The following is a 14,914-nucleotide window of genomic DNA, read 5'->3' on the forward strand; positions in this document are numbered from 1 at the left end:
AGAGATGAGACTAGTACATATCATTTGTTTCTGAGAAGAAGCATTAGCATTGAAGTGTCAACAGCTCAAGGGGGATTAGTTACAACAATCATGTAGAGCTAAGGAACTTGTCAAACATTGTCAATAGTTCATGTTCCTAAAAAGTCCATGAATCATACTCTCTTCATATCCATACTCTGATCAACTTACTTCATTTGTGATCTGATCATTGTATAAAGGGATCGATAACTAGTCTGGTGGTACCATTTTTTTAATTCTAACTCACACTTGGAGTAACACAAGATTAGTGCCTTGTATTGTTAGTTTGAAAAATTCCTGTAGAAATTAATGCCCCGCTTAAATTGCAGACATGAATTATGAAATGGAGGAAATTAAACATGACACTTCTTGGTACATCCACCTCCTATTTTTTTTCTCCTAGAATATGCAAGTTTATATTGTTGCAGCTTACAATAATGCAACAACAATGCACATAGACCTTAGAAAATGTAGATTGAGTTGTTACCTTGACAATATGCTCCAGAATCCTGACTTGTGTCTCGATTTCAATACTTTTGTGTTTAAAGGATATGAATTAGCTTTGGTTAGTGCATTTATGAACGTACCATATGTGAAGAGGTCCAGCTTAAGCTTAGATGCAATGATCTCATTCCAAACCCTTTTAGCATCAGGCAGGCTTCCCTTGACACACCAACCGTTAAGAATGATGTTCCAGCTCTTTATGATAGGAGGGAACTCATCTTTCTTCTGAAGAAAGAGGGCCTCAGCCTCCTCGACGTGCTTGTAACGACAGAGCGACATCAGAAGTATGTGGAATCCAACCAAGTCAACCTCAAACCCATAATCATTAATCTTGTAGAATATCTCGATCGCTTCTTGCACCTTGCGAGCCCCTGCATACCGTTTCAACAGGACATCAAACATCCTGTTCGTTACGACCAACCCGCGACGTTGTTCAGGAATCTCATCGAAGAGCTGTCTCATAAGCCTGACCTTCTTCATCCACCCAAGGATGTCAAGCATCTCGATGTATATCCTCGGACCGTGCTCATACGTAGGCAGACCAGCCGCCCAAGTGAAGAACAGTAGCGCGACCTGCCAATTGGACCTCTGCTTCTGGAGGACTTTCAGAACAACATCCCCGTCAATCTCATCGGCAAACCGACATAGGTCTTTGCTGAAGTCAGCATCAGCATCACAAGACTTGAGAACTCTTAGAACTTCACCGACGTGGACATCTAGGGAGTCCCCTGAAGTGCTGGTATGGCAAAGCCTTGGCGACCCGAGAACATATCCTCTTGGAACAATGCTTGGGCGGAAGCTTGGAGGAAATACTGCATCAGGAAGCACCTCCGACACATTCTGTCGAACAGTCGGCATGCACCAACCGAAAACAGCGAACCACCTATGAACTGTGCACAAAAATGTTTTGAGTTAGCATCTGTATCGAGTTTCCATGGCTTGTCACTTTGTTTTCCCAATGCTACGTCTGGAAATCGTGCGAGATGGGATTAACGGACGCGTTCGCTTGATGGTCGAGGAGGGTAATAATGGGAGCAAAGAGAGGCGCAAAGGAGGGGCTGGGTAGTATTCGTACCGTAGATGGGGTTTCTGGTCCTGAATGCTGAAGCGAGGACGGCGTACGCCGGCGCCGCCGGCATCGCGCAGGAGGTGCACACAAGGGAGGGCGGCGTGAGCGCGTGCACGAGGATGACCGGCTGCCAGCCTTGCGCGCTCGGTCGAGCCCGCCAGCGGAGGGCCACAGAGTAACGTGCTCCAAGCCAACGCCGGTGCCGACTCGGCGGTCGTGAGTTCCCGGCGACCTCCACAGCCGCACGTGTTGGCCGTGGTGGAACTGCTCCATGGGTCACTTGAGCTGGACCGATGCGGAGGGGAGGGGGTGGGCTCTGCGCGGCGGAGACAGAGAGCGGGTTCTTGGTTTCTTGGCGCTCCGACGACGGGGAGAAGAGGAAGAGCACGGTTGCCTTGCCTGGCGGCGGTGGTGGTTCGGGCCGGGGGACGCCATGGCACGGCGGCGATTGCGATGCGGTGGGGCGCAGGAGGTGAGGATGAGGACGAGAGAGGGCTTGCTAGGTTTGGGGGCGTGGGTGGCAGGGAGATATATTTTTGCTGGTGCGCCATTAGTAACCAGGGTTACTAATGGCAGATCGCTAGCTGGTGCGCCATTAGTAACCAGGGTTACTAATGGCGCACCAGCTGGTGGTGCGCCATTAGTAGTTTTGCAAAAAAAAATATAGTAGTGGCGCACCACCTACAGATGCGCCATTAGTAACCCTGGTTACTAATGGCGCACCAGTTGGGGGTGCGCCATTAGTAGTTTTGCAAAAAAAAATTATAGTAGTGGCGCACCACGTACGGATGCGCCATTAGTAACCCTGGTTACTAATGGCGCACCAGCTGGTGGTGCGCCATTAGTAGTTTTGCAAAAAAAAATATAGTAGTGGCGCACCGAGTGTTTGGTGCGCCATTAGTGTCCATCACACTAATGGCACACCTGCACATGGTGCGCCACTGCTATATAGTAGTGGCGCACTACTTGTCTAGTGCGCCATTAGTGTCTATATCATCTATAGCCCTTTTCCTAGTAGCTGAAGCATCATCATGAATATCATCAAAAGAAGAAGTAGTGTCTATTACTTATGACCTATCAAATTGAATAGGAGGTGGTGGTATCGCAAACTGATTTAAAACAAAAGGTGAATCAAGTGTAGAGCTAGGTGGCAGTTCATTACCCCTCCTCGTCTTAGAGCGCATGATCTTCTGTTTTAGAGTCTCTCAGATTCTTCATAGTATATATATTTCAGCAGACATTAAACTCACAAGTAAACTTATTAAATAAAGTTGTGCTCTTCAACAATGGTGCCAGAAAATAGTCTTGATGACCCACAAGTATAGGTGATCGCAATAGTCTTCGAGGATAGTGTTTCACCAAAATTTATTGGTTCGACACAATAGTACCAAAGAATATTTGTAAGTCTTAAAAGTTCAGTTCTTAATTCAACCACACATGAGAAGTCACTCCTTTCTACCAATTTATTAGTAGCACAATAATATCATAATATTGATAGCAATGGTAATAGTAGTAACGGTACCAGTAGCAGTAGTTCTGTAACAAGTGTAACAGTAGCATCGATAGTAACTTGAGCAAAGAAAATATTATGAAGGCGTGTGTATGGAGTAAAGATGGATATTTGGATGAAACTCATTATGTAGGAGCCACAACCTCGAGTGGCAGATTAGTAGCTCCAATTCATCAATTCTATGTAGGTATTTATTCTCTATATAGTCATAAGTTTTTGCGATAAGAACTTGCATGACATATTTTGTCCTACCCTCCCGTGGCAGTAGGGCTGTAACGGAAACTAAGGGTAATTAAGGTGCTAATTTTAATGAAGAACCAGAACAAAGCATTAGCAAATAGTTAATACATGAATTCTTTAAATTACAGTCATCCTCGGAGGGTATCGAGATTTTTGCCACCTTAGGGCCTACGGATTAGAACAATAACATGTCCACATAACTTGCAAGATCGTATCAAGAACTCAAATATATTCATGAAAATATAATAGGTTTTCATCTAAAATCATGTAACTTGGGCCCAAACATTAAGCACAACAAAGTCATAGCAACATCAATCTCAGAACATAGTGGATACTAGGGATTAAGGCCTAACAGATTGACTCGATTACATGACGAATTTCATCCATCTCCATCTACATCCAGTATATCTACAATAAGATTACTCACTCCCCGTGGTGAGCATCATGAGGTTGTTGATGACGACCGCGATGAATTCCCTTCTCTGAAGCCCCAAACGGACTCCAGATCAGGCCTCCCGATGAAGAACAGGAGGTGGCGGCAAATACTTATTGTAAGACGTGATAAAACCTTCTCTCTGTTATTTTCCTTGAGAAGACGGTATATGTAGATTTTGATTAGGGAAAATGAAGGCTTGAGGGACCCACAAGATCACATGGGCGTGCCCCATGAGCTTGTGGCTTCCTCGTGGACCATTCGGTAATTCTTGGCACCTATATTTTTTATGTGTTCGAAAACAATTCTCCATAAAGTTTTATTCAATTCGAAGAAATTCTATTTTTACACAAAAAAACAACAAGAAACTAGTTCCGTTAAAAATAGCACCGGTCCGGGTTAATTTCATTCTACTCCTGCAAATTGGTTGCCAAAACAAAAGCAAAATTGTTTGAAAAAGTAGATATATTGGGGGCGTATATATCAAGAAGCATCGCCGCCATGAGGGCTTTGTGAGTCGAAAAATAGGTCGGCCACTTGCAAGGCGATTGTGGGTGTGGCGCATCAACCGAGGATCATCCTCGTGCTCCTTGAAAACATAAAGTTTACTTTTACAGAAATTGATTTTATGACCTTAAAGCTCCTCAAAAGCACAGAAAAAGTATGATGGCATCCGCATACTGTGAAATAAACAAAGTCATCATACTAAATAACGAATTATCCCGTTAATACAACCGGACACTTTAGCCAATTCAACAAGAATAATTAACATGTCTCACATAATATTGAACAAAATAGGGGACATTGGATCTCCTTAGCAAAGACCCTTCTGGGTTGGACCCGGAAATAGATACCAACATCGTTGAACTTGATGGCAACACTACTGTCAGAGATGACACCTTTTTTGCAAAAAAAACCTTCATGCGAAGAGTTTGAAGAAGAGAGGGTCTCTTGGCATTATCATAGGTTTTTTAAAGTTAATTTTCAAGATAACTCGGCTCAACTTTTCCAGGGAAGCTCATGTATAACTAAGACTGGACAGAACGAGGAGGCTTTCTGACCCGCTCGTGGCCCGTTAAGGACCGGACCGCGTGGTACAGGACCGACAAAAATTCTGGTCGGTTCAGGCTGCCATTTTCAACCCAAAAAAAATCTCGGTCCGGTCCGGTCTTTAACTAAGCTGCCATCGGTAGCCCCCGGATGAACCACCGTGTCCTTCCCATGCACCGTAGCCTCTTGCCGACGCTCGCCATTGCTGTCGTGCGTGCACTGCCTCCGATCTGGAGTTCTCCAGTCCCGACTATGGAATCGGAACGAAAGAATAGGTAGGAACGGGGATTGCGGCCGTCCCATCCCACGTACACCCGTACGTAGTTATGTTGCCGTTGCATGAGCAGAAATTTAGCCATCACACGAGCTCCCGTAACGGGCTGATCTAACTAACCTGAACTAAGATAAGACGGTTACATGCCCACGTTGCATGGCCCGTTACTTGAGCACAGCATGCACACCGGCCACCGGCTACCCAGGTAGGCGAATGCCTTGTTGGCGCCACCAGGTAGAACTGGGGCACGGTGTCGAACGCTTTGACACCGCCGCTGCTGTTCGAGGCATCCCTGTGTTTCTTCTCCACGTGAGCGAGGACTGTCAGTTTAGAAAATTCAGTTTCATCACGTTCAGAAAATTCAGTTCGCCAGTTTCGTCAGAGTTTCAGCTGACAGTTTTTCGGGCACGTTGTCCACTTCGTCAATTCACTCGCGCACCTAGTGTTGAGTTAAGCTCCATCGTACTGAACTGTCATTTAGTTTTTTCAAGTCGAAAGATTAAGTCGGCACATCATCTTAAGATTGATGAAGTCGTCAGAAAGACCTGAAATAAATTCAGAAAAATGCAAGAATCAATGTAAAATCTGAGATTTCAACTCTGATGGGCAGGGATACCAGAGTACTACTAACCATTCAACCACAAATTAGTTTGCATAGACAGTGTTGTTTAACCATGTAGAGATTGTCCATGATGTGTCCATGAGATGGCACGGTTATATCGGATCGTGCGTCAAAAGGAAGAGCAGAAAATATGCAGACAATTGTGCATCCTATAATGTTCTCCACTTAATGCGTTCGTGCGTGTCTTCTTTCTCCTTTACTCCTTTCTGGCGTGTGTACGTCCACCCTCCTGTGTGTGTTGATTCACGGCTTGATCTAACAGGTTGCCCACCTGGGCGCTTCATGGGCACACATCAACACCGTTGATTGTTGACCGGTCCATTCGGTCTGGTCCGGGCTTCGGGTCCGGTCCGTGAAAGCAGAACCGCTCGGTTGCTCGGTCCGGTCCAGTCCGGACCGCCACCGGCCGGTTCAAACGACGGCTTGGTCAGGGACGGTCCGGTCCGTGTCCACCCTGATGTACAAGGTATAACCTTGCATGTAGCACAACAACTCCATCCACATGGTTCATCACCTCATTTAATCGGTTAGTGGCAACCTTCAAAAAGATTTTTAAACTGATATGGATGCAAATCGGTTAATATTTGTTGAATACAACTTGCACCCTTAGACCACGATCTAGCTAACTCATGTACTATGTTCAACCCCCAACCTTACAACGTATGAAACATGTACTACTTCTTCTCCGTTCGTGTTTTCTCTGGCTATCAGTTACAATTCTCAAGATTTAAATCATCAATTAACATGTCCATGTCAAACTCAAAAGCCTCAGGCCCGGTGGCTATTCCAGACGCCACCGCCCTACCACAACAACTACACCATTCAGTGATGCCCGGGTGTCCAAAACCAAGAAAACAACGGCAAGCATTTCTACAGATGAGAACACCACTACCTAACCCTTCTGCTGCAATGTGTGCAAGCTTCACGCCTCCTGATCTGCACCTGTAATAAGTGCGGTACTGATCCCCTGCATAATCTTAACACATCTACATTAATGTTTTCCTACATACTACTCTAATCATTGAGCTACTCCAAGTAATCAGCTGTAGCGTCACAACACGCATCAGTGATGACTCTTCATAAATACCATGGCACATGCATGGATTGAAATGTTGATCCAAATGTTCGATGTTGATCCAAATGTTAAGAAACATGACTCCACAGCATGCTGGAAGGTTTGCTTGGTCTAATTTAACAGTAGTATTACAAGAATATAAACCACTCCAGTGATCACTAGTTCAGGTATGGCATAGCTAAGCTAGCTCGTTTTTCTAGCAAAGATATTCATAGGCATCGCCGAGGGTTTAAGGTTTAGGGAACATGCATCGACACGCATGGTGGTAATCGTTGCGATAATGTCAAAAGCTTGCAGCAAGAAAGATTATTCCAGAAGCATGCTGTGCTGTTGGAGCCACTCCTGAATGGCAGAACGGAGATTGTGATTGGGGATGAGCTCCATGTGTTTAAGTGGCTTGTTGCTCAACATCGATCTCTTATTCTCTTTAAGCCATCTCCGGTTTTCATGATCTCCTTCGTAGGTGAATCCATCTGCATCAAAGTGAGGATCCTTCATGATTTCCTGAAATGATGACAACAGATGATTGGTCACAAGATAAAAGAGCTACAAGTAGAGTTCCTAGAAATACACGAAACAAAAGACACACTCAAGTCATTCACTGTTGTCATCTATTTATGTGCTCCTGAGTAGGGAAAAAGCATAAAAATCCTTTCTACTCACATGAGTTATAGGACAGATGAAATGTGACGGTATGATGCTTTCAGCCCGCACCGAACTCGAAGATGAAGGTGAAGGTAACATTGCGACATCCCTCATGGTCTCAACTGCTGTCCAGAGCTCGCCTAAAAGAATAGGACGATGCCTGTTGTTTGGCTCAGTGCAACTGAGAGCAATTTCTGCTAACTGCAGGACGTGCAAAAAAGGCCACTCTCCGGCTGAGGCATCAACTACAGAATTCAGGTCATCTTGCTTCTTAGCATCATCCACAATCTTCCTTAGACCAATATGAGGCTTTCGAGTTAAAAGGCGCAGGACTACAATTCCAAAACAATAGACATCACAGTGAGGTATCATCTTCCCAGTGACAAGATATTCTGGGTCCATATATGTACGGTCCTCAGCAGGTTGCTCAGTGTTTTTGCCCTTGGACTGGATTAGTAGATGAGAAATGCCAAAGTCACTAAGCTTAGAGACTAAGTTAGCATCAAGGAGAATGTTGGCTGGCTGAAGATCACCATGAAAAACTGGCTCAGGTTTGTTCTCATGCAGAAAGATCAAAGCTGAACATATCTCAGCAATAATACGAATGCGAATCTTCCATGTTAGTGTTCACCTCTTATCCTCACATGAAAGAAAATCTTCAAGACTACCATTTGGCAAGAACTCAAAGACAAGCGTCGATGACTCTGTGCATGCTCCTAGCATATTTACCAGGTTGGGGTGTCTCACTCTATTATAGATACCAACCTGCAATATAAATCCAAAACAAATTATTTATAACTAGTCTAATTTATTCAAGTTTCAGTTTTGACAGAAAATAAGCAAGGCATCACCAACTTTTTCTAGCATGACTTAGGCAAAATAAACTTCAGAGGGAGTTCAGTAAAACTACCTCTTGTTCAAACTGTGAGTGTCCTTGAGCATCATGTCTCAGCACCTTTATTGCAACTTCCATGTTCTGCAGGACACCTCGGTACACAGAGGCAAACCCACATTCTCTGAACTTCATTGAAGTACTGAAATTTTCTGTTGCGTGCTTTAGTTCAGCTAATGAGAACTGGTAGCACATCGACGTACCTCTCCGGCATAATTTTTTTACCTCTTTGAGTGTAGTATCTCGTTCCTTTAGCGAGACATCATGCTTGGACTGAAGCTGGTTATATCGCTCCTTGGATTCAGTGAGCTGATGTTGCAAATTCAAACTATGCTCATTGACCTTCTGAAGTTCCTCACTATGAAACTTTTTTGACTCCAAAAGCTGATGTTCAACATGCTCAATATGCTTATTAGCTTTCTGTATCTCATTAGCAACTTCATCTTGTCCTGCTATAACTTGTTGCATATCTTGTAGCATTTTGGAAAGATGTTCCTCTATTTCTTTCTTATGTTGAACATGGTTTGCCTCTGATGTCCTGGCCTGCAGAAATCACACACTTACATTCAAATGAATGTCCGAATGCCAATCTCTCTGTTCGGATTATTGAGAGCAAATAATTAGTCACTACGCGTAATAAAACTCAACCAGATAGTTTTGAAGTGGTAAAGTTTAACTAGTAATTAGAAGGTTTTCATTGAGCTGTGCTTCATGTACACCATACATACTATTTAAGATTTCTAAGTGGTACTTTTAAAGTTTATCTACTAATTAGAAGGGTTTCATTGCCAGTCAAGAAACAATTTCAGAGTCACAGTGAACCATACATGCAAGAAATGTACTCCCTCCGTTCCTAAATATAAGACTTTTTAGAGATTGTACTATAAACTACATACGGATGTATATAGACATATTTTAGAGTATAGATTCACTCATTTTGCTCCGTATGTAGTCTTTTAGTGAAATACCTAAAAGGTCTTATATTTTTGAACGGAGGGCGTATGTGGAAAAATTAAACAGAAACAAATGATGATGAAAGACTTGTCGCAAGGAAATAAACTAGACTAACCAAAATGTCTTCTATATCCTCAGGCCCAACACCACCGCCTTTAGACTTCTCAATGCATATCACACATCTAGTCCAACAAAAACAAATGTCAGTACATGTTATAGTGTCAAGAAGGCAAACAGAGGACTGGAATGCTACCTCTTAAAGCCATCAATAGCAATAGTACTGTTGGGATCACACTTCAAACCCTCTATGTATGTTGCCATAGCACTTTCATAATTCTGCATCAGGGCTTGAACCTTCGCTTTACACACATAACCCATCAAATAGCTAGGATCCAGCTCGATACATTTTTCTGCATCTTCCAATCCTTCGGGCAGAGCTCCCAGAAAAATGTGACATTGAGCTCTGTTTCTGAAAACCTGGATGGCCAATCATAAAAGTAGCATTATCATCATAGTAAAATATTACAGTGATCAGGTGCTAAGATAAAACGGTGACCCCCGTAGCATGCCATACAACTAACGATATAAACATATAAGACAGGTCATAGATGACATATGCTATGTTATAGAATTTTTTGTAATCAAAGAAACAAATCGGTGTTGGGCCTGATTGGATAAACAAATTTAAGCAATGTATTATGTACAGTATGACAGCTCATAAAAGTGCTGTGACAGAATAATAACAGATATAAAACAGCTCATAGAAGTTGCCTTCAGATGTTATATAAGGCATAACCGCTGTAAACCAAAATCCTTACTGCGGGTTCATTTGGATTCTTTTTCAGGGCGTCGGTATAGTGACCTGCTGCTTCCTGATATTTTTTGTTGTAGAAGAGTTCATTGCCTGCAACATGCATAGCAGTGTACATTCAGATTCCAGAGGCAGTAGTTCTACATCACAATAACATGTCATAGTACTAAATGGAGGTGAATGTTTCATGCTTGAAGAAAGAACATAGATTGCTAGCAGGCTGTCCACCTGTGGTATTATCGATCCACAACACAATTCTTCAAACCAAACATGGTTAGTAAGTTAGTATTCCAGTCTAGCCATTGCACTGACACATTTTTGCAAAGTTATAAGCCGTAGTCCACTCATGGCATTTCTTATACATACACAAGAAGTATATATCTGCAACACAAAATGCCCACATAATATATTCTTAACTTACTACTTGCTCCCATCTAAGTTCTTTTTCTTTTGAATTTGATTCCAAATTTAGGCCTTTCTACACTCTGACTGCAAATTTTCTGATGTTGTTCCAGTTCAGCCCCTAATTCGTTTCGTCGACAATTGGGACCGTAACTCTACTATTTATTGACTTGTTGTAGTTGGGAGGAAACAGAAAAGGTGTTTGAAATAGGTGAATGGTGATATTGGCATTTTACAAACAACCCTAACACCTTGCGCCAGACTCTAAATGGACCTACATTTTGGATGGGAGGAAGTATCTATTTCTTGCAAGTTAATTAAAATACTAAAATTCCCAAGAACGTCCACGCTTAGTGCACAGTTCATGACTCTGCTTTTAGAGAAATTTCCTAACACCTCCTTTGGCTCCATAGAACCGAATAGATAGATTGGGTCAGTTGCATTCAAACCCTGGTAATTTGGTAGGATTTGTACTCGGTTCTATATGATTTCATTCTCAAGAAAATTCAAACACACATACAGATGAAGAGAGAGAGAGACAGAGAGAGAGAGAGAGAAGTGGTGTACGAGGGGGAACAACGAGCGAACCTTGCTCCCATGAACGGCGGTAGTCGGCCTCTTCCGCGTCGAGCCGCTCCTCCTCCTCCCTCTTCCTCTTGGCACTCTCCGTCTCGCGCCGCTTGGAACTGGCCTTGGCGCGCGCCCGCGTGGCCACCTTCTTCTCGCGCCGGAGCTCCCTGTCGCCATCTGCGGCCTGGTCGGCGCCGCTGGGACCCCTCAGCGGGCGAGGGGGCTGCATGCTGAACATGATCACGAGACAGGCGGCGGCGAGGATGGCCTGGGGAAGAGCTTGGTTGCTGCCGGCCCTCTTCCTCCGCTATATATATATCTATGTGTGGTAGGCTGGTAGGACTGCTAGTGTGCGCGCGTGCGCGACTGGGCCTGCGGGGCGGTGCCACTGCTCACTGGTGCACCGGCGGCTTTTGAATTTGGCTCTGGTGACTGGGGCTCGGGAGTCGGGACATGTGCATTGCGCTGGCTATTCTTGACTTCGCATCGCCACCTCTGTGCACTGGCCCTGTTTGGATACTCTAGCTTAGCTAGTGGTTAGAGTTAGTTTCTATCTCATGACTAACTCTAAACTAACTCTAGCCAAATAGGTGTTTGGATGGAAGGGTTAGATTGATAATAGATGCACTTTATGGAAAGAGAAAAATATTTTTTAATGGGCCCCATGAGAACTAGCTCCAATTAGCATCTCTTGGCTGGTGGGAGAGAGAGAGAAATATTTTTTAATGAACCTCATGAGAACTAGCTCCAATTAGCACCTCTTGGGTGGGAGAGTTTTTTTGGATGGGTTAGATGTAAGTAGCTCCAATCTAACCCTTATGTTTGGATACTTTAAGGCTAGTTGAACCAAAACTAGCTCAAACTAACTCTAGCCCATGGACCCAAACAAGGCCACTGCAGGAGTAGTCCAGTAGTCCAGTAATTATAGTGTTGTGCATTCCCCAAGCGCGCGCGCGCCCTTCCAACTTCAACGAGTGATTCGAGCCAAGCAGGCACGCGAGCCACATAAATTTCACTACCATTCAAATCGCCAACGGCGCTGCTATACGTACGACATTTCTCGTACGATAAACGTACGACCCTACGTGGCAGCAGCTACTTACGACGCGCGGGGCAACGAAACTGCATCGTGCACATGCTGGGCTTGGGTTCGGGCCGGGGCTGGATCTGCGTGCATCTCCTTTCCTGGTAAGCCCCACCTCTTAAAAAGTAATTTGTTTTTTCTTTTTTCAACTAGCTGGACTGCGCTGCCTTATCCCCTAGCTGGACTGCGCGACCTTATCCCTTTGCTGGCTTGGACGGAGTGTTCTAGCTGCTACCAGGTGCTACCTTGCCATCTCGTGTGATACTACTCCGTAAGAATATTTCAGATACAAGCGATAACAGCCTCATAGATGAAGCTAGCAGTTGATCTCGTCGGAGGCGCAAGTCATGGCGTGCTGTCGATTGGATGCTGGGCTGGGCGGGGTGTTACTTTTGGCATGCTCCCAACTGGTGGAGGGGATGCACAACGAGATAGGAAGGGGGTGCTGGTTGGCTGGTTGCAGGGAAGGAGGCAAGGAGCAGGCTTGCTACATCGAATGGCAGAGGTGACCGACAAATTGCACAGCCCCAATGGCAAGGTGAGTGGCAATTTTCTTGAAGGTCCTTAGTAGGAAATTTAGTGCATAAGATCACATATATCTTGCCCAGGCAGCAGCGTGCTTAGAAGTAGTCAATTCATGCTTAAATCTGGCTAGTGTTGAATCTGGTAACTGAGACCAAATAGGATGCAGTATAATATGATTATACTATATTACTGTAATCGACAATGTGATTAGCCATCAATATAAAGTTACTGATTCAATATGAGATTTCAGAAAATATTCTGGTCATACAAAACATAGTGACACACAGTGTTGAAGGATAATCATGGTTGCAATGACCAGTATAATTACTTGCGTATAGTGCTATAAGCCAAACTTCTCAATTACTTTAGAAGTACGGCAGAGTACGTCCCATTCATCGATTCAAGTTAGCATCTAACAAATCCATGACATCTTTCTTTCCCTTTAAAGTTCAAAAATCCAATTAGCCATTGACAAATAATTTTGGACAAATAGTTGAAGGTACAAGTGTACAACCTGGAGAATGTCAATGTAGGAACTGATATGACTTGATGTAGCAGGTTCACTTGTTTGGAGTTCCTAGAACAAGTAGCAGCGCTAAATTGTCACATATATGAGTAATCTAGTATGGTATTGTAAAATCACCAATGCTTCACTTTCATTATCTGAAACTTATTTGGAAAGAAACAAACACTTCCCACATCACGTCCTTCACAATATGCATTTCCCTACACGGAAAAAACCTTGTGACAAAGGCAAATATACTGAAATAATATATGAACCATAGCCGAATGACATATTACCTCGGTTTGTTGTGAAGGCATAGGATTACTTTCTTGCACATTTTTTGATTTTATGTTGCTTTTCTACAATAAGGTAGCTTACACTTCAGCAAGTTATAAGAGGAAAAAAGAAGTTCTTTAAAAGAGAGTATAAATTTAGATACCTTTCTTCCTTTTTGACTTGACGCTCCATTTGTATCTTTTGGTACCTGCTTCTTCTTCGCTCTCAATCTTTTGACTACTTGATCTACTTTAGATTCCTTTCTCTTTGAGGGAGGGCGACCTACACTGCGAACAGGGACTGGGCTATGTACAACTTTTTCTTTGTTGAACGTTGTATCTCCATGTTTTGAAGTAGGATCCACCTCCTAAATTATATGGGTAGTGCGATAAGTATCAATCTTTATTTATAACTCATTAAGGCCATCCATGACCAAGTCATGTAATGCATCAGACTCAGCACCATTTTCTGCCACTTCACGGGAACGCTTGCACAAATTATCATAACGTTGCATAATTGGTGTATTCAGCGTATCATCGTAGGAGCATTTTATAAAGGTGTGTCTGTGCTTAAAATCCTTTGTCCATCGCTGCAATATATACCTAGGAGGTACTTTTGTTATCCCCATGAGAGCAAGCACAGAAAGGATGTGGCTACACAAGATGCCCTGAAATTCAAATAATCTACAAACACACTTCACATCACATTCCCCTTGGTCGAGCAAGAGAGTGAACTCTGAAATAACCCATTTCTCTTTGATATATCCATCCTCTCCTTCATAAAAAAATCTTGCGGTCCTCTCTGACTCTAAACATCAAAGGTGACCCGTCTTTGTCCATCAAAGTTGGATAGCAATATATTTTACCTCTCAATTGATCTTGAAACTCTTTAAACTTCGCATTTGTATAGGCGGCCTGAAATTGCCCCTCAAGGTCATAGTCAGTAATACATCGAATTACCTCTTGGAATGACTTAGAATCAGCCTTGTTTTCTTTCTCTACTTTGTCTCGTAATGCATTTCCATACTGCTCCACAAATTGCTTCAGAGTTGTTCTAGCATGGACATAACCATCAAACAAAGCATTCACACTCTCACTCCTTTGTGTTGAAGACATTCCTGCCCAAAAAGTATCTTTCACATATGCTGGCGCCCATAGATTTTTATCGTCGTCTAATCCATCTAGCCATTCATTGTCCTGAAGATCATATTTCTCGATCATTTGTAACCAAGCTTCGTCAAAATCATGTTTGGTCAAGGAATCATACACCACTTTTGACAGCGTATATTTGATGTTCTCATACTTCTCATACCCACTAACCTTTTCAGGAATATTCTTCATGATATGCCATATACACCATCTATGACGAGCCCGTGGGAAAACTTCTTTAATTGCATTTTGCATTGCTTTGCACTGGTCAGTAATTATAGCATTTGGTGGGTTGTTTGACATACAA

General features: G+C 43.3%; 1 protein-coding gene, 1 long non-coding RNA gene and 1 pseudogene across 2 annotated transcripts; all 3 read right to left on the bottom strand.

Moving 5' to 3' along the window:
• Positions 1–501: 501 nt before the first annotated feature.
• Positions 502–1,661, bottom strand: LOC123408215 (putative pentatricopeptide repeat-containing protein At3g15200). Its single transcript, XM_045101378.1, has 2 exons — positions 1,598–1,661; positions 502–1,412 (listed from the first exon to the last, which is right to left on the bottom strand). Exons 1-2 carry the CDS (start codon positions 1,659–1,661, stop codon positions 502–504), a joined length of 975 nt encoding a protein of 324 aa, XP_044957313.1.
• A 5,322-nt stretch (positions 1,662–6,983) lies between these two features.
• LOC123413050 lies at positions 6,984–11,307 on the bottom strand (annotated as a pseudogene).
• Positions 11,308–13,341: 2,034 nt separating this feature from the next.
• Positions 13,342–14,606, bottom strand: LOC123410216. The gene is made up of 3 exons (XR_006613008.1): positions 13,623–14,606; positions 13,480–13,542; positions 13,342–13,404 (listed from the first exon to the last, which is right to left on the bottom strand). It is a non-coding gene; the product is annotated as an uncharacterized LOC123410216 (long non-coding RNA).
• Positions 14,607–14,914: the final 308 nt, after the last annotated feature.

The sequence above is a fragment of the Hordeum vulgare genome, chromosome 7H (assembly GCF_904849725.1).
Source record: "Hordeum vulgare subsp. vulgare chromosome 7H, MorexV3_pseudomolecules_assembly, whole genome shotgun sequence".
NCBI lineage: Eukaryota > Viridiplantae > Streptophyta > Magnoliopsida > Poales > Poaceae > Hordeum > Hordeum vulgare.